General features: G+C 52.0%; 7 protein-coding genes across 7 annotated transcripts; 2 read left to right on the top strand and 5 right to left on the bottom strand.

Annotated features, from left to right (window-relative positions):
• Window positions 1-1146: 1146 nt before the first annotated feature.
• An02g08630 (uncharacterized protein) lies at window positions 1147-3333 on the top strand (the record flags this gene model as incomplete). The annotated part of the gene is made up of 2 exons (XM_001399959.3): window positions 1147-2931; window positions 2989-3333. The coding sequence occupies 2 exons, from the start codon at window positions 1147-1149 to the stop codon at window positions 3331-3333; spliced, it is 2130 nt and encodes a 709-aa protein (XP_001399996.3).
• A 1434-nt stretch (window positions 3334-4767) lies between these two features.
• On the bottom strand, window positions 4768-6715 carry An02g08620 (uncharacterized protein; the record flags this gene model as incomplete). The annotated part of the gene is made up of 4 exons (XM_059746459.1): window positions 4768-5599; window positions 5656-5971; window positions 6077-6193; window positions 6247-6715. The coding sequence occupies 4 exons, from the start codon at window positions 6713-6715 to the stop codon at window positions 4768-4770; spliced, it is 1734 nt and encodes a 577-aa protein (XP_059603421.1).
• Window positions 6716-8160: 1445 nt separating this feature from the next.
• On the top strand, window positions 8161-9893 carry An02g08610 (uncharacterized protein; the record flags this gene model as incomplete). Its single annotated transcript, XM_001399957.3, has 2 exons — window positions 8161-8688; window positions 8751-9893. 2 exons carry the CDS (start codon window positions 8161-8163, stop codon window positions 9891-9893), a joined length of 1671 nt encoding a protein of 556 aa, XP_001399994.1.
• Window positions 9894-10604: 711 nt separating this feature from the next.
• Window positions 10605-12110, bottom strand: An02g08600 (uncharacterized protein; the record flags this gene model as incomplete). The annotated part of the gene is made up of 1 exon (XM_001399956.1): window positions 10605-12110. The coding sequence occupies one exon, from the start codon at window positions 12108-12110 to the stop codon at window positions 10605-10607; it is 1506 nt and encodes a 501-aa protein (XP_001399993.1).
• A 394-nt stretch (window positions 12111-12504) lies between these two features.
• Window positions 12505-13442, bottom strand: An02g08590 (uncharacterized protein; the record flags this gene model as incomplete). The annotated part of the gene is made up of 4 exons (XM_059746458.1): window positions 12505-12999; window positions 13034-13149; window positions 13204-13260; window positions 13310-13442. 4 exons carry the CDS (start codon window positions 13440-13442, stop codon window positions 12505-12507), a joined length of 801 nt encoding a protein of 266 aa, XP_059603420.1.
• Window positions 13443-14119: 677 nt separating this feature from the next.
• An02g08580 (uncharacterized protein) lies at window positions 14120-14902 on the bottom strand (the record flags this gene model as incomplete). Its single annotated transcript, XM_059746457.1, has 2 exons — window positions 14120-14686; window positions 14882-14902. The coding sequence occupies 2 exons, from the start codon at window positions 14900-14902 to the stop codon at window positions 14120-14122; spliced, it is 588 nt and encodes a 195-aa protein (XP_059603419.1).
• Window positions 14903-15714: 812 nt separating this feature from the next.
• On the bottom strand, window positions 15715-16967 carry An02g08570 (uncharacterized protein; the record flags this gene model as incomplete). Its single annotated transcript, XM_001399953.1, has 3 exons — window positions 15715-16353; window positions 16432-16836; window positions 16911-16967. 3 exons carry the CDS (start codon window positions 16965-16967, stop codon window positions 15715-15717), a joined length of 1101 nt encoding a protein of 366 aa, XP_001399990.1.
• Window positions 16968-19190: the final 2223 nt, after the last annotated feature.

Raw genomic sequence — 19190 nt, 5'->3', positions numbered from 1 at the left:
CCCCTTTATCCCCTTTCCCTCTCTCTCTCTCTCTCTCTCTCTCAATCGTATTATTCTTCTCCTCCTTCTCGACTCTCTCCTTTCCCTTTTCCAAACCCCCTGCTATTTTCTATAGTTTCTGTTCAACTCTTTTTCATCTGTTTTTCGATCGTTCTATTTACATCCTGAGTGTCCCATAATCCATCGTGTTTGGGTCCGGCAAGTGTTTCAGCATTTGGCGTTTCCCCCATCCCCAATGCATCATCCGCAGCTCCTCCGACCGCCGCCATAGTCCGTCCGGCTCTCCCCTCTCTAACTTAGTTAACTAACTTGTCTGTTATTCCATCCCATCCCCAATCCCATCCCATCGGGGAAGCTCCTTTTCCTTCCCAGCTTCCCTTCCTCTTCTTTTTCTTCCTTCCCCCGCTCGTTTCTCTTTTTTACACTCGTCGTTCGTTCTTCTTCCCTCCCTCCTTTCTCTTGTCCTCCTCCCCCTTCTCGACCTTCTGCTTGGTGCCACGCTGGTGCCTTGCCAGGTCACTATCCCGCCATCCTAATCTCCCTCGTCTAGTCTTTCTGCCTCCTTCTTGTTCTTCCCCGAATTATTGCTCTCCCTCATCTTCCGCCCGCACATCCCCCCCTCCTCCTCCTNCTCCTCCCCCCCTTTGAAACCCAACTCTTCCTCCCTCCCTCCTCCGCCCTCCTCCTTCTGCTCTCCCCTCCCCCCCCAAAAAGGTTTGGTGTATCACCAAACCCATCTCTACCTCCATCATGGATGGGGATCTCAGCCTGTCCCAATCGTTAGGGGGGCTCCGCATCGCGAATCCCGATGATTCTTCCTTACATTCGTCCGAAGATGCCGCAACAACGCCCGCTGCCAGTGCTGCAGATGTAACAGAAGCAGAGCTGGTGCGCGAACCTACCATCATCTCCGAGCGACCGGCCAGTTCTCTATCAATAACTCCTCCCCGACCGTCTGCTTCTCCCTCCACAACAGACCTGCAAGACACCCTCACCTCCGCCTCAGTCGAGCCCGCAGTCAAGCCGCGAGACAATCGAAGCTCCCTCTACAATCCCTACTCTGACCTCCCGCAGCAGACGAGTCCCCAGTACACTCCTTACGCGTCTTCATCACAATCACACCCTGCTCCGCAGTCCTCCCGGCCGATGTCCGCCTTCTACGCGAACGGATCCACATCAACACTGGCAGCTGCTCGGGAGGGTTCCTATCGTATTCGTACCGATTCCGCGGCCTCCTCCGCCTCCGAAAGTCAAGCACGTGCGGAATCTCGCGGTGGTTCCGCTGCTTTCCAGGCCGGTGTTCCCGTACGCGATAGTAACCACAATGATCGGTCATATCGAACCGCCCAGTTGCCCCCAACCAACGGTCCGATGATCATGCGTCAAACTTCCAGAGCTCACGCGCGGGGGGGAGCGGCGCCACAGATGGGAGGCTCTCCGTATGCCATGGAGAATGGCCCCGGTGCGAGCAGCGAGGACTGGCAGGATCGTGGTGCAGCGGTCGCCGTGAGGCAGGAGATCGATGCCAACGGCAAGCCGGTTGCGCGTTACATTAAGAAGGGAGTCCGGGATTTTTCTTTCGCTCACACGCTGGGCGAGGGCTCTTACAGTACCGTGGTCCTGGGAACCGACCGACAGACTCTGAAGGAATATGCCATCAAGATCCTGGACAAGCGACACATCATCAAGGAGAAAAAGGTGAAATATGTGAACATCGAGAAGGACACCCTCAACCGGCTTACCGAACACCCGGGTATTGTCCGACTTTATTACACGTTTCAGGATGAGCGCTCGTTATATTTTGTGCTGGATCTCTGCAAAGGGGGCGAGTTGCTGGGCGTGTTGAAGCGCATGACCACCTTCGACGAGGAGTGTACACGGTTCTACGGTGCTCAGATTCTAGACACGATAGACTACATGCATAAACGCGGTGTGATCCACCGGGATCTCAAGCCGGAAAACGTTCTCCTCGACAGTCAGATGCACATCAAAATCACCGATTTCGGAACAGCCAAGATCCTCAAGAGTCAACGAAAACCTCAGAACTCGAGCGGGATGCCCCCGCTAGACGCCACAGATATCCCGGAGGAAGAACGAGCCAGCTCGTTCGTGGGCACGGCGGAATATGTAAGCCCGGAGCTTCTGACGGATAAGAATGCCTGCAAGGCCAGTGATCTCTGGGCCTTTGGCTGCATCATCTTCCAGCTTCTCGCGGGTCGCCCCCCCTTCAAAGCCGGGAACGAGTATCAGACGTTCCAGAAGATCGTTGCGCTCGATTACGACTTCCCTGCCGGCTTTCCTGCCGTCGCCCGCGATCTCGTCGAACGGCTCCTTGTTTTGGATCCAGCCCGTCGTTTGCCCATCGAACATATTAAGAACCATGAGTTCTTCCAGGGAATCGCCTGGGGCCCGGACTTATGGAAGCGCAAGGCCCCTCGTCTGAAGGCGTATGTTCCGCCGCCGCGTGAACCCATCAAACTGAACGGTGGCGGTGGTGAGGGCTATGCCTCCAGCGCTAACCCGGCTGCATCGAGCACCAATGTCAGTTCGCGTGTGGTGCCCCGACTGGTAACCGAACTACCACCTCCCAGCCAACTGGACATCGAGTGGTCCCCAGTCTTGACCAAAACCAACGAGCGAATTTTAAAACTCGGTAATCTGGTGGTTCTATCATCTCCGGCAGCCCACAGTCCCGTCTCAAAACACGGAGGCGAGTACGAAGCACCCCGGAAATTCTCCCGCTTCTTCGGCGGCAGTACGACGAAGAAGCGGCAGCGCTTGGTAATGGTTACTTCGTCGGGGCGCATCATCATGGCTGCATCTGGAGGGGACGAAAAGAAGGCGAAATTGGAGCTTTCCCTCCTGACCCCAGGCACGTCATATCGAACGTCGACAGATTCGAAGGGGTTCTCGTGCTGGGTGGTGGATACGGTATGTGATTTCCTTTTATAAGATTTAGCGTATTGCCCCTGACATCGAGACATCTAGCGCGACAAACATTTTGTCTTTGAGGATCCCAAGCCCTCTTCCAGCAACGTTGGGGCCACCGCCATATCGGCTCAGGAATGGCTCGATAGCCTGGACCGCGCGCGGGAAATGGCTCTGTCCCAGCAGGGAAACGGTTCTTACTCCGATGATGCCTTCCGCGATTTGTCGTCTGGACTGTCGAGCCACGCCAATACTCTGGATCGGAGCTCTGAGATCCAAAACGAGAGTGCCCCCGCGGGACGAGCCACACTGGTTAAGCACCAGAACACAGACACGGAGTCCGTCAAAGGCAAGAAGCGATTCAGTCGTCGCCACTCCAAGAATGGTCTGGCAGCGGTATTCTAAGCCTTTCGTGCTTGCCGCTGATTTTTGTCCTGCCAAACTCACCTCAATACCTTGTCCTTCTTTCCCCCCGCTCCCCCGGACTCCCATCCTCCCCGAAGTCCGGCTTATAAACCATTGCGCAGGGTCGCATACAAAGTCTCTTCATTGTACCTGGAACATATCTCGTCTCCGTCTTTTGCTTGATATCCCTGAGAGTTTCCTGCGTGTGTGATTGGCGATTCTTTTCTACCATCCCTGCCAATGGCAGGGCTTGCTTTGGACTATTATACTTAAAGCTATTTTCTTATCACCGGGATTCAGTCATGAACTTCAGCCGGCGACTTGCTTATTTCCTTTGTACGTTTGCATCTATTGTAAGAACTTTTTCCTTTGTGACGTGGCTTGCTTGTTGCTTTGGCCTTGCATCTTCGCAATGATGAGCGTGTTTCTGTTCCCTGTTGAAATTGCTGCATTTAGATGGGCAGGAGTATGCATATATCCCTCATCTGGTTGTCTTCATTTACTTTGTCCTCTTTTTCTTATTTCCCATTTGCCCCCTTCTTCGACCTCTCCTCAATCTACTCTTTCTTATTCTCTCTTCCGATATATATATTCCGCGCATTTGCGATAAACCGACCTCGCAGTTGAACCTACACCCACTCTACTATATTTGCCGCGATGTCTGGGATACAGCGCGCTACAGTACATTCTTATCATCTTTCAATCATCATCAAAAAGCGCGGGGGCTTACCTCTTCAATTCCTTTACCATCATCACTTTGCAGTTTTACTACTATTAGGGATCTCGTGTCTATGTGCCTGTCATTTCTATACTGAGCGTTTTCGGAGTTACTCTGATCGATTACCCTCCCATATTTTTGTATGTTTTTGTTTGCGTGAATAGTGTTCTCTTTCTCTCTCCCTACTCTCTACTTGTCTAACAACCCTCTCCTTTATTCTATAACTTTATTATTATTATACCTCCCTTCTCATTACTTGTTTCCCTCTCTTCAATGCACAATCTACAGACAGTCCCGTGGTCTTGTTACATAGGGTTCACTTTTCAGAAAAATCATTCAATTTCATATTAGGAGTAGCTCAAGGACAACGACGACAAGAAAGAACTCACTATTACGGCTTGTAGGCTACCTTTATTGTCTTATACTTCTTTTCAGGCCAGAAAGTAATGCGAAGAATGTAAAACAAACATAGATCCTCATAGTACTACTTATTGATACGAAAAGATACCGTCTTACAATAAACTACTAGTTATATATACTAATATATATAACGTGAAGGTGCACTGTACATTATTAAAATTATATCCATCTATATACAATAAGTGGAAATATGGATATCTTCCCCGAAGGGCAATAATGAAAGATTATCTTATATCCCTCCTCACATGAAAGGGTAAGAAAAAATAAAAACAAAGAAGTGTTAATATGGTAACTTCTTATATAAACAACCAGTCAATTCTGGAATTATCCAATTCCTGAATCCAATCAAAGTCATCGTCATCATCATTATTATCGTCATGGGAATGAATATCAGTGGTAGGCCGTTGCTGCTGCTGTTGCTTCTCAGCCTTCTTCTGATCCTGTTTCTGCCACATCAAGCTCAAAACCCAAGCCGCATTGCGGACATTTACGCTGGTGATGTTGAAGTACAACGCGCGCAACTTGTTGAGTACAAAGGGTCGCTGGACGGGGTCTCGGCATTCCGCGCCAGCAATGAAGGTGGGCCAGATGAGGCATTTGAAGTGGGGATCTTCGATAGGGATGAGAGCGATTTTGCGAATGATCAGGTCTGCCACTTCGGCGTGGTCGGAGGGGAGACCGAAGTGGTTGGGGATGGTTGCGGCGCCGGGACGCGGTCGGGAGAGAACACGGCTGGCGTAGAGGTAGACGGCGCCTTTGAAGACGGTTGCCAGGGCGGTTCGCATGGACAGGTCTGCGAGGTAGTAGCAGCTTTGCATGGACTCGGCCCAGGCATAGGGGTCGAAGGCTTGGATGTGTTGGAGGAGAGCGCCGGGGGATTGGAGCGGGTTGGAGTCTTGGGAGAGGAAGGCAGAGGTGAAGATCATGGAGGGTTGCGAGTTGGGGTCGACGTCCGGGTCGAAGTAGAGACCGGCGTGGATGAGCAGGATGACTTCGAGGAGATAGGCTGGACAGCCGACGTAGGAGGTTTCTTCGAGACGCTTGAGCATGGCGGGGCCCATGCTGGAGGTGTAGAAGGGTTTGGATAGGGACCCTGGGCGAGCGAGGGTGGAGCCCATGAGTTGGATGCTGGGAGGGATGTGTCAGTATGTAGTGTCTCTGTGGACGATGTTTATATGACTTACAGGAGAATGCCATCGACAGCGAAATCTTCCAGCCACTTGACAAGGCATTGAGGCGGACTGGAGGCCCCCTGTTCTTGGCGGCCTTTAAGCAGCTTCTTGGCCCCTTCGAGGTGGAACTTCCAGGCACCATCCCCCGATTCAATAGCATCCATCAAAGCGAGCACGGTGATCGCAGCGAGAGTTCTGTTATCATTGCGCAAGACGGGATCCTGAATGTCGCTCGATAACTGCCCTAGGGCGCGCTGCTTAAGTCCGAGAAAATGTTCATACACCTTGGACGACGGACGCCGAGACATGGAGGTGATCACGGACTTTTCTACCTCTTCAGGAGACAGGGATGTGCGGTCTGCGGGAGAACCTTCCGACAACCATGGCGTCAGGGAAAAGTCCCCGCTCGCCAGGATGGCATAATGCAAGGCACCGGTGGCAGCAAGGACGTGGGCGAGGAGAGGAGAGTCCCCGACCAGGGGAATGAGGTCACGGTACGGGTTGCCGGTCTCGGAGTAGAGGGTGAGATAGTTGGCAAGGTTCTGGTTGACTTCGGAATGGTTAGACAGGAATCACATGGGCAGAGAAAACGAGCAAACATACAATGCACAATGTAGAACCGCGACAGCTGACTCAGGTCCTTGAACAGCGGGTCCACCATGCCCCAAGGCGCGGAGACCGGTGTAGCTCTTTGCAAGACCACTTGAGTATCCTGGTTATCGTTATCCTCCGACTGGGTTGGTTCTAGGATACCCTGGATGCCCGACACGTTGGGGGGTACGCATAAGCTGATATCTATAGACTGGGTGGGCGAATCGGCTGCTGACGGCGGCGACGCATTGCTGCTGGAAGAGGGGCTCGAGTCACCGCGCCTGAGATCTGAAGGACGCATAACCTCATTAAAGCTGCGACCCATCATCTTTCCGCGACTGGCCACACCTCCCTTGACCCAAACGAGAGGCTTCTGATACCCCAGACATTCCTTCCCCGCATCGCGGCACTTGCGGCATGTGGGCAAGCCGTTGTCGCAAATGATGCGGCGACGACGACAGGTGTAGCAACCCTTCGACATCACTTCGGACCGTGGGCGAGCAGACAAACTGGTCACTGCTCTGGTGGGTGGGAGAATCGCAATCCGATGCAGGCGGCTCGAGACGAGTGTCTACACAGGACACTCGCCATCATTGGGACTCGTCACGACACGGAATGGGGGGTGGGAGGGAAAGCTTCACCCAGCACATTGAGAGCACTCCGACCGGGGGTGCTGTATGCTGCTAGCAGGACGAAGAGCACGGCAGGCCGATCCAAGCTGAAGAAAGAGAATAAGAAGAAGAAGAAGTATGTCAGAGGGGAGAGGGAGGGGGAGGAAGAGGAGGGCTGAATGAAGAAGATCTGGAACCGCGCCGCAAAGGAATCCAAATGCCGCCAAAAGAGAAATCAAGCATCCCCATTGGAGGAGTGCTGCTGACTCATACTAAGCACTCCCGCTAGCCGGAAGGGGGCTAGTGCGGTACGAGAGCATGACAGAACAAGGTGGATGCATTGGATGCCTCGAATACCGGGCAGCCAGCGGGAGGGGAGTTGAATATGGGTTACGAAGAGGGAAAGTGAGAAGAGGGTTGAAGTTCATCTCTCTTGTGGTATCTTTGTGGGAATCTGGGAGATGAAGAGGACGAAGAAGGAAAGAAACAGTCGGGGATCATCCGACAAAAGGCAGCTGAACCCAGACGGATCCGACTATCAAATTAAGCCAATCACGAGGATCAACGCAGCTGCGAGGCCGCCGATGGAACGAATCCCGATTGACTTCTTGACGTTCTTCGTCTCTCCTTTTCGGTCGGTCGCAGGATTCCAGGAGTCAAAGGGAATTTGGAGTCAAGCGGTCTCAACTTCGTCCGAAGAAGTTTTGGATCACGCCCGAGGGAAGGGGTTTTGGCTTTGGTGGATCTTTCGTTCTTCTTTGACAAGCATCGGCAGATAGTAAATATCCACCGCTGTCATCCAGTCTTTCGCTGCACACAGACCATCCTTTTTCCCACGGAAGTCGAACTGGAAGCCATGGTTTTGGACCCTGTGTTTATTTATCGGCTGTAACTGGTCTTGTCGGCTTCAGTCTGCATCTCCTCGCCTTGGCTGCATTCTGATCGCATTCGGTCCAGCGTCTCCTATTCTTCGGATCATTCTCTTAGCCTGGTCCTTTTTGTCTTCTCCCCGTCCTTGGAAAGTTCAACTCCCAGTGTCTTTTTCCTCTCATCTTCTGCTAGTTCTCTAGTTCCTCTCGGTGGCCCACTTTGTTATCGCCCGCGGGGATCAACAACCGGGAATCCGCCGCCACTCCCAAATCCTCTGCGCAAATCTGCCTCTGCCCTGGTGTCGCGGGTCCCAAACATTCCTCGCTGGCCGTGTTGACGAATTCCCGACCGGGGCGCGTGTTGTAGGATTTGAATGACGGCCCGCTCTCTGCAGCAGCTCTCTCTCTTTGGCGTCTGGTCACCGCGCATCTCTCCCTGACGGACCATGTCCACCAAGTTTCCCACTACTACCGTCACTCCCATCGAAATGGTGTCTCAAGCTCAGGTCCTCGATCGCTCCGTCCCGCCGCAAAGCGCTGCCTCCTCCGTGTCGCGCCATTCTCATTCCAGCCGGCGACACCGTTCCAGTCGTTCTCATCATGGAGGACTCACCCATCAAATGCAAAACGACTTTCCTATTTTCACGCACACCGGCGATGTCGAGATTGTTGTGCGCGCAGGGGATCAGGAGCGACGATACCTCCTGCATCGATTGATATTGGCGCAATGCTCGGGCTTCTTCGAGGCAAGTACCCGGGAGGAGTGGTCGCGACAATCCATTCCGAGGCCTCCAAACCTGGACACGGGCGTGCTGTCGAGGATTAGTGAAGATGCCTCTTCGCTATCAAACGGATCAACCTTGGCCCAATCGGAAAGTGGAGGATCCGCTTGGTCGGTCGAAAAGAGGCGCTGGAGGTATGAACTGGACTGGGTAAACAAGGAGGAGGATGAGGAGCCAATTCTGGTACAGAAGGTGAGCTGATCTGAAGCCTCGTGAATCTGCCACTAGCAATGCTCATCGTTGAATCTCTATAGCCTCCAAGCTTTTCCAGCGCATTTGGTTGCGACGCGGGACAATATCCTCCATCTGTGACCAAACCGTCCAGCTCTCAAACGGGCTTTGTCCGGTCGATGGCCAACCTGGCCGGGATGCAGTCGGTGGTCAACCTCCCTCATCGATCTGGGACGGCAAATCCCCCTACAAACCCCATCGTTCGCGATTACGACAATCTGTTCCGCCTGTTCTACAATTACCCGCCGCTGCTCAACAGCGTCAACATCGCAACCGCCTACGCCGAGTGCCGGGCCCTGCTCAACCTGGCCGACATGTACGATGCGCTACCTGTGACTGGACCTCGCGTCGACCACCATTTACTGGGCTTTGGCTCGCGCCTCTTCAAGCAGATCGCCAAGTATCCCCCGAGCTACCTGAAGCTGGGCTACCTGGCGCGCAGCCGCGTCATCTTCTCCGAGGCCCTCATCCACGTCGTGGGACAATGGCCGGCCGGCCTGCCTCATCTGCGCAACGGACCATATTCGCCGCTCCCCAATTCCGTCCTCGACATCATCGAGGATAAGGTCGAGGACCTGGAAGACTTGAAAGCGCGCATCGACTCCAAGCTCCTGCGGCTCACGCTGACCACCTCCCGCGGCGAGCGCGTCAGTCCCACCAACGCCTACCTGGACTGGCTGGCCGTCTCGCTCTTCCGACAATGGCTCGTCGACAGCACCACTCCCCCGCCGACTCCCATCCTCAAGAACTCTTCAGCGAATGCACACGCCAGCACCAGCACCCACGGCATTCGCAGTTCACAATCGACCAGCCACCGCCCAACAGAATCGACTTCCAAGCCCACAACCACCGCACCACCCTGGTCCGCTGCACGAGTCTACCGGCTCATCGGCTCCCCCAGCAGCCAAGCCTACCTATCACACGAGGACCTGAAACGATTCCTCAAAGTGCACCCAACTCCTTCCTCGGAATCACTGTATACGCGCGAAGTCCTGAAACGGTTCGAGCGCAAAATGGACGAGATCAAGCGGCTGGCCCGCGAGATAGTCAAGCCGCTCATGCGCAATTTCCTCGAATTGGATCTGAAGGGAAGCGAATACAGCGAGGGTGGGTTGCCGTATTTAACGTGCACTAAAGTCGACGACGAAGATATCCCGTGGGAGTGATCAGCCTATTCCACACAACACATATCCCTTATTACGCAATTACGTCCAATAACGATACCCTGGAAGTTTACGGAAACAAAGTCAGTCACGATTTTTATCTCAGATACCTTATGTTGTTTTATGTTTGATGGTCTACGCTTCTTGCTGCTTCTATAATTTTACCCTCCCCCCCGCGCCCCCCAATTGCATGTCCTTAGTGATGTTTATGCATACCATGTCATGTCTAATTTGTTTTCATTTCATTTCTTGTCTTTTTTTTGCCATGCCATATGTTCTGGGTTTCCATAGTAACGAGACGACCTGAATGTGTCCACGATGTCATGATTCTTCTTTTTCTCCCCTTCCTCTTTCTGTTCTTGTTTGTTTCTCATGCACGATTACGCACGCCATGTCAAAGAGTAACCTACACCTACTAGCTAGTGATGAAGTTTTTTTTCTTTTTCAATATAGATAGGTGGCCGGATATACAATGCAGGGTCTTACCTTCTATCTCAATATGAGTTCGGCAATTTATTGAGCTACTGTTTATGTAGAGATGCAACGACTTATTACATACTACTAGTAGTAGTGTAGTATACATGGTGTGACTGTCCAGTTCCATGTTCATAGTATGTAGCGACGAGTACTACTCGATATAAAAACATATATTCATCATTCAACATCCTATCATACATACATACATACACACACACTATCTATACAACACGCTGCTCACTGCTCCCCAATAACCTCCAACCCGCCCATAAACCCCCTCAACACCTCCGGCACAACCACCACTCCTCTCTCCGCATCCCATCCAATCTCCAGAATAGCAGCCAGCACGCGAGGAACCGCCATCGCCGTTCCATTCACCGTATGCGGGAACCGCGACTCCTTAGCTGCTCCGCCACGCACACGGGTCCCCAGCCGACGACTCTGGTAATCGGTACAGATAGACGCGGAAGTGACCTCGCCCCAGCCAGACTCAAGGTCCCCGGCACGCAGTCTCGACGGGAAGAGGACTTCGATATCGCGTTTGCGGCTGGCGCTGGCGCCCAAGTCGGAGGTGGGCATCTCCAGGACACGGGCGGGGAGGTTCAGCGCGGTGAGGATCTCCGTCTGGATGGAGAGGAGCTCTGCGAAGAGGTCGTCCGAGGTGGATGTGGTACTGGTAGAGTCAGGGAGGTTATCCGCCCAGGCGAACATCTCGACCTTGGTGAATTCGTGCACACGGTACAGACCCTTGGTGTCGACGCCGCGGGAGCCGGCTTCGGCGCGGTAGCACCGGCTGGGGCCGACGAGACGGAGGGGGAGTTGACTGGCGGGGATGTCGCGGCCGGCGTGCATGGCTGCGAGAGGGATCTCGGCGGTGCCGGCGAGGGAGCGTTGGGGCTTGGACTTGTCCTTTTCGGTTTGCTCGATGGTCCAGATCTGTTGCTCGTTGTGCTGGTCGCGCGGCTGGAAGCCGCAGGCTTCGGCGATGTAGGAGTATACGAGCGAGGGAGGTGACACGGCTTTCCAGCCGTGGCGGCGGGCCACGCTGAGGGCGTATTGGACGAGGGCTTGTTCGAGGAGGGCGCCTTCGTTGGTCAGGAAGTACCAGCCCCAGCCGGTGGTGATGGCCGAGCTGGTGAAGTCGAGGAGACCGAGCTTGGTGCCGATGGTGACGTGGGAGCGGTTTGGATCGGGGCGTGTCACCCATTCCGGGGGTGATTGGGGGTCGAAGTTGATGTAGTTGATCAGGGTTGGGTCGGCGCCGATGGGGGTGTAGGTGGAGGAGAGGTTGGGGAGGGATAGGGCGAGTCGGTGGATTTCCTCGGTGCAGGTGGTTTTCCGGGTTGACATGTTGTTGGAGTCATCTTTGAGACGAGTGGCCTCGGCGCGGAGGGAGGTCAGGTCGGAGGAAGAGTCATTGTTGGCGGCACTGGCGACCTTGGCGATGGCTTTCTCCAATTCCTTGATGCGGGCTCGAGGGGTCTTGAGATCTTGGTCGAGACGTCGCGCTTCGTCGGTCAGCTGCTGGATCTTGAGAGGGTATTCTGCGTGGGCGGGATAATTGCGGTCGACGCAGTTCTTGGAGTAGAGCTCTGGGTTTTGGCGGATGTGCTTGATGTCGGGGGTGGGTTTGGGGGCCGTCGCGGGGCGGATGATGTCTGCTCGTCGGGTAGACGAGGAGAACGGACGACGGCCGAACAGCCTGCAATTGATGCAGACGTAGGGAGGTCTTGGTGGAGCCATTGGTGAGGAGGGAATTGATAGAGAGAGAAGATGGAGATGGAAAACGGAATGAAGATTGAATGTCGCGATGCTCACGCGGCCGCCTTTCCCGATCGGGCGGTCGCTCCACAGACTTGCTGGATAAATGGGAAGACAATCGCATTGGCACGGATTAAGTTACAGACACGAAGTAAATGAGGTGGCTAGAGAGCTTATGCGTCTGCTAAGAAGAACTGTTCATCCAATGTGCATGTTCGAAAGTATCATTACTCATGTTGACCGCTACGAGTACTATACTGAGTCCCCGCCATATAGTTACTATAACCCATTCCACGGTAGTACCAGGACAGCCTCTCAAGTCATTCCACGGCATCAAGGTCCATAACATCATGACCATCAGAGCCATGGTATTCCCTTACAACCCCAACTTATGCTTCTTGATCCTCGCTCCCAACCCCAGGATAACCAAGACCGAGGCCACCAATACTCCCCACAACGGAATACTCAACACGTTGAGATTGTAGGTAGTCTGAGTTGCCGCCGAGACAGTTGCCAGCTCCAAGAGCAGCAACACGTAGCCTGACTTGCGATGGTACTTGTAGATGCTCTTGCCCTTCTCCACACTACCCAAGACCTGGACGGGGACGAAATACTGCACGACACCTACCAGGACCTGTAGGATAATGAAGATGTAGGTGATGAGACCTAGGATGCCGTGCGGGGAGGTGAAGCGAGCATGGTCGCCCTTGTTGATCTCGATGATGATGAAAGCAGTGATGAAACCGAGGAGGCTGAGGGTCTGGATGATGTAATGGATGATGGTTCCGAGGCGCTTTTGGTGAGGAGTGGTGGTGGGTTGGAGGATGAGAGTGGCTTGGACTTGAAGCAGAATGGCAGCGGAGTTGAGGAGCTGATGAGGAATTAGTTTGTGGAACACTACTTACTGGGATAGCCGTGATGGTAATAATAACTAGTGAATGTGGTGATGATGACTTACGGGATGAGCGGAGAAGAATATCAACGGGTGAGATAAGATACCCGTCCAGACGAGGATGGCCAGCTGAGCAAGGACTCAGTCAGTAAGACACAAGAGCAGCAACAAGGATCTTCTTACCATCCAGATTCCGACTTGAGCTGCACTGGCCGTGCCTAATAATGTAACGAGCATTAGCTGGGAGAAGATACATTTTCATCGTTACCCAGAGGAATAATCAACTCACCTGTGAAGAGGTTCTGGTAGATAGCAGCGTTTTCTTTCTGGGGCACATTTCCCGGGGTATGCAGCAGGGGCGCATCCTCCTGCTCCTGGATGGTGTCGGGATGTTCTTGGGGGATACCCGTAGCAGAAGCCATGGTGTGTTGATACTACTAGATAGTACTATCTAGATGGCAGTATAGCAGACAGTAGTATGAGGGAGAGAAGATCAGCGACGGGAGATGCGCAGCGGGTCCTTAAATGGGGACAAGAAGAATGACGAATTCGGGGCTGTGGATTGTTCATCATTCAAAGTGGGGGAGCCCGACCGGCGCCAATTAGAGGGGATGAGATTGCAATATGCTTATGCTGGGGGGTTTCCATGGATTGATAAGACAGTTACTAGTAACTAACCAACTAGTTCACTAACTAGTTGGTTTACCTAAGTATAGTACTGCTCAAGCGAGTATGTGGCTTGTATACCCATCCCTCACCGCTATGCTTTCAGCAAGGAACATCAGGATGTTGATATCGAAGCAGTCATATTTCGCTCTCCAAGTTCATCTCAAATGCAAAGAGTATCTTGCAAGATTCAAAGAGTATGAAGTTGCTAAGCAATCCAGCAATAAATGACATGATGCAATAGGTGGAGAAGGATTGTGCCGACGAAGAAAGGGCACTAGAATCTGTAGTGGAACAACAAGAGAGAAAATGAATCAAAAGAACAACCGCCAACAAAGTAGAGCAGAGATAGCAACCCTCAAGAGCGAACAAAGTATATACACCAACATATCGACCAAAGAAAAGAACCCCAAGGATGGTACAAGCAAAATACCTAGCACCCACGTTTACCCTGGCCAGGGAGCGGATGACTATGGCGCATGGGAGGAGAACGAACGACTCTGGAGAAGCGCTCATTAAGATGCGGGTTAACCTCCAAGTCTTGTTGCCAATTGTCCTCCCACTCCTCAGAATCTCCGTCGCCTGATCGGGACCAGTCATCATTGTCATAACTCATACCATCGAATTCAGACCCACCGAATTCGGACCCCTCCGGCTCCCCCTTGGAGACATCGTCATAGTAGTCACTGCGCGAGGAGGCTTCCGATTCAGTCCTCTCACCGAAGAAGGGTAGTATTCCCCTATGAGTAGTGGCCACAGCTCCATAGTGACTACTCGCAGAAGAAACAGAGGGTGATCCTTCCTCGGAGTCAGGGTCGAGCAATCCTCTGGTCAGGAAACCTTCGGTGCTAGGGCTCGTGATATGCCCTTCATTCGTGTAGGTTGACCAGCACGTATATAGGCCATCGTTTGACCTATCATTGGCCGAGTTGCTCTCACTCTGTCTGGGCGAGGCCTGATCTGTCGTGACCACGCAAGGAGATGCTTGTGCCAATTTTTTCTAGTTTAAGAAGAAACTGGAATCAGGACTTGCACAAGACGAAAGGGGATATGTGTCGAGGAGGACCTACCGACTCAGCAGTGCTGTCCGTCTTAGATTGGAGAGTTGAATGAGTCAAACGCTTCTAGGGCAAGGGAGAACTAGATCAGGACTGGGGGACCATGAAACGGGGATATTTGCCGATGAAGGACTTACAGACTCGGTAACGTTACCCATTTTGGGACGCAGAAGAGAGAGAAGGCTTAGAGGGTGTAAACGTAAATACTAATAATATAGAGAGCAATCAAGAGAGCAATCAGAAACGCATCAGGGAAGCAATCAACAGAGTATTCAAGAGAGGGATCAGGAAGGCAGTCGAGAGAGCATTCAAGAGAGCAACCCGTCCAGAGAAGAACAGTGTGGACAGTATCAGCAGCCGCTCAGAGAAGAACAGTGTAGACAGTATAAAACTGTGAGGAGAGTTGGGATATGAAGAAGAACACGTTCTCCCTGGACTTTGGGACCTATTTATGCCCCAAGGAAGGCTGCAATCATCTTCCCGTTCACTACAAGACACAGTGAATCATCCCAGTGATTTGCTCGACGACATCATCACTGCATGTAACAAGACCAACACGCTTCAGGCGAGTGAAAAGTGATAGTATGTTCAAGGGCCGTGATTCGGTGTCCTGCCGCGGGCCCCCGTGAAGGGGGCCCGTCTGGGATGTGACCAATCGTGAAGTAGGGTTGATAGTCCCGGGTACTTGTAGAACACAAAGATTTATATAGATGACTGGAATGCTAAATGGACTCGAGTGGGAGAAGGGGCCTTCTTATATAGAGGAGAATGCATGTTGAATTAACTGAACATTGTAGGATTCTTCCGATCCTGCGTGGGCAAGTTCCGTAGGTATTCCTAGAAAAACATCGGGATATTCCATAGTATTGACAAACATTAACTATGGCGGCCTCAAAAATCCAGAGCCATCACCAAAAGTTCACTTCCGTCTTTAGTCCTCTTTCCCTGCCCGATTGGGAATTGCATTTGCTTAGTGGAAAGGCAGTTTCAGCAGGTCACTCTCCTCTCCGGAACCTGGTCGTCCAATGACCACCTCTGCCCCTAGGGCCTCCGGCTGCAGGCGCATGACAATATTGAAGAGAGTCGACGATCGCGAAATTGGATGCCTGGCCATGTCTTCCTGACAGGATATCGACTGGGGGGCGTTGTAAGTGTCAGAAAATACTCTTTCCCTGAGCACCTGCCCGATGATGGCATCCTCTTCGAGCACTCCATCCCTGATTAGCTCACGGGTCAGTTCCCGGGCCCGTGCCAATCGTATCGGCGAACCAGACAACCATGGTGGCTCGTACACAAATCGATTCTCTAAAAAGTGATTTGTGTGTGCTACCATACCATACTCGTCCGGCTGAAGATGTACATCTCCCAAGGGAGATAGTTCCAGTCCCAGCGAGCCTTTACTATCAGCAATCAAGATGTGCTGGCTGGACCCCACACCCCCCAGGGACTCCAGCGTCTGCACTGCCTCATCGACCGATGTGCTTTCCAGACAGAGTCGCAGCGCAACGTGAATGGGCAGTTTGGATGGAACACAAGGATGAGCACGAATGGCGTTGAGGCAGGTTCCAACACAGGCAGTATTGAAGCCGATTTTACCCACGATGCCAGCCTAATTCACACTTAATAACTGAAATTAAATTGGCAAAGTGAAGAAGTGCATCCGGAATTTACATGAGGGGTGACTTACTTCAGTGACCATGTGAATGGTTGGTTTTCCAGGCTGTTCAATCTTCATAAGCGCGATATTCTTCTGTATCGTGGTGGTAAAGTCCCAGTTCTGGGCAAGAATACGACCCTGATCGTTCCTCTTCCATGAAAGGCTAGTGCACCCGTCTGTGAACTTGCCAAAAGTTATTTCACTTCGACAGTTCAAGGCTACAATGTCGAGAAGGTCGACCCCTGCACCCTCTGCAATTCCCTCCATTTCTTGGTAGAGGTGGGGGGTGGCGCGCTGGATTGTGGCCGCAAATTGGTCTGCTTGCCGCCGGACTGCATCCCAAGACAAATTACAGTTCACCTGGAACATCTCTTCGTAGATGGTAATTTGGCTGCTTATTTGCGGCCGAAGGCGAGACCCATGATGGAACCCAATCTGCGTGCGTTACGAGACACTTAGTTACCGGATTCCAAGCCGGGAAATGGTCCAAGGGTGTTGCTAGTACTTACCTCTCTTGGGGTGCCGGTGAGGACCAGTTTGGGTGGCTCTTCAACTTTGGAGTACATTTCGTGCAGTTTAGCTGATGTTACACTCGCAGGATGAGAAGCTTACGGAGATTTGGAAGTCTGAATGAATTGGGGGGACGGCCTGTTTGTGAAAGTCCGTCTTATCAACATGGCGGGGTTGAATTGATAGGCTTATCGGCTAAGTAGAGCAATGCTGCGGGGAAGTGGCGATCCGGACATTTACCTCGGAGATTTAGCATTGACTACTCACGATGGGAATACCAACTACTATGGCATTGTTAAGGATGCCTATCCAAAAAGATCCATGTCACTACTCGGTATAGTTATCTAAACAACTGGGGTCTGTCTTGATCTCCACCAACCCAACCCACCCGCTCCACATGCCCGCCCCACTTGTCCAGTTGACAGGTGATCCTCGTATCGACCGTTGGAACTATCCCTTCCTATAGAGCAGCCATCCGTGATAGTTGATAAATTCTTCTTGAAGTCGGTACATAATACACGATCAATAATCGTTGGCTTATTTACTCAGTGAGAAGAACGTTGTCCGGCCGGTCACAGTGGGATGAGTGAAATAACTATAGGCCTGGACACTCACTATGATAACACATCGCTGCCGAAACTTGAGACAAGTGTTTCTGCTGTGTATCTCTCACGATGCAGCTGGCAGAGACTAATGTCAGCATAAGCCTGCTTTTACATTCGGAAAATACAAAATCAAATCACTCCAAAGCTTCCACACGCGCATTCGCAAAACCGTTAGCTTCAAGTCTCGGCCGAAGTTAAGATGACTATGAATCTGTTCTGTGCCTGAAATGACATACCCGTCTATAATTTGAACGACAAGCTAAAGCCATTTCTAAACCAGATTGGCTGGCTCTGCGCCACCAACGATGACAACCCCCATTCCGGCTGACACGGAATCTGACCCGACTTTCTCTCTTCGTCGGGTCTAGGATGGCCTGAGTCCCGCCTTGCTTTTGTGCAACCAACCCCAAGCTGCAGCCGAATTGGCTCTTAGTAGTCTAGACTGACAGAACCCAGATAGATACCCTGTCACTTTGATCTATCCTAACTCGCACGACTGAACAGGGTTACCACAGGCATTGCTGTCGCTACTACACTACGCACTAGTCTCCAGCAGTTTTCTCTTTCCGTCTCCCGCCTTACCTGCCTCACGACTAAAGTAGACACGTCAGTATAATTGGGGGTTTTAGCTTCAAGGAATCCACCAAACCCTGCAGCTGCATGGGCTCCTCCGCTTAGTCTCACGAGTTATGCCAAGCCGGTAGCAAGCGTCAAGCGAAGTTCGACCACCAGTCATCTGTCTCCATTACCGACTCCTGACTGCATCCCAAACTACGAGGTAGTATCTAGGTGGTGCTAATACCTAAGCAGGATCTGAATCCTTGCATGCCCGCCGTCTCTTCTTTCACTCATCGGACCGGACCGTAGGTCGATAGGCACTCTACGCGCTAAGCTACCTACAAGCTATAGTAGTATCTGCTTAGCATACACTAGCACGAGTGGGATCACCTGGCGGTAGAAATAATAACTGGTACTAGCGTAACTGTATATCCAAAGTTAGATTTCATGTACAGACAAGTGGTGGGTGGCCACTAGCTATGCTTTGTAGTAGTTGACAGCATTTGGGACATCTGATCATGAATCTAGCAACTACACTACTTGGTAATGATCTTTTTAAAGCAAAGTTATTCTCAAGACAAAGGACAGTGGCGGACTCAACTGTATGTATATGAGCTATCTAGTTCTCTCTCTTTCTCTCTCTTTCTCTCTCTCTCTCTCTCTCTCTCTGTCTGTCTGTGTGTATGTGTGTGTGTGTGTTGGGGATAGTCAGCAACCACGTAGGCAGAGTTGGCGACAGGTCAGGTGATGCCTGGCCACAGTAAATGTATCAACAAAAATACTAACCCACATAAATGGGATCGCACGAGAACTAGAAGCCAAGAAAAATTCATCAATGATGAATACTTGCACCCTGATCAAGAATTGATTCAGCAAAGACCTGGCCGGTGCGTGGCCTGCCCTAATCTAGTATTTAGTGGACGTTCCGGAACGAAAAAGAAGATGAGCTGGAAACCTTAAAAAGTACGAAAAAGGTACTACCTGACACAAAGGTTGGATTCGGAAGTTGGATTCGGAAAACATAAGCTCACGAATCGAAAACCGTATACTACTAGTACTCCGTAACTGATTTAGTAACCTGCTATTGGCTCTCTAACCGCCACGGCACGCTGCTAC

This window comes from Aspergillus niger (genome assembly GCF_000002855.4).
Source record: "Aspergillus niger supercontig An02".
NCBI lineage: Eukaryota > Fungi > Ascomycota > Eurotiomycetes > Eurotiales > Aspergillaceae > Aspergillus > Aspergillus niger.
The sequence above is the reverse complement of the archived record's forward strand: the minus strand, read 5'-3'. Positions and strand labels throughout refer to the sequence as shown.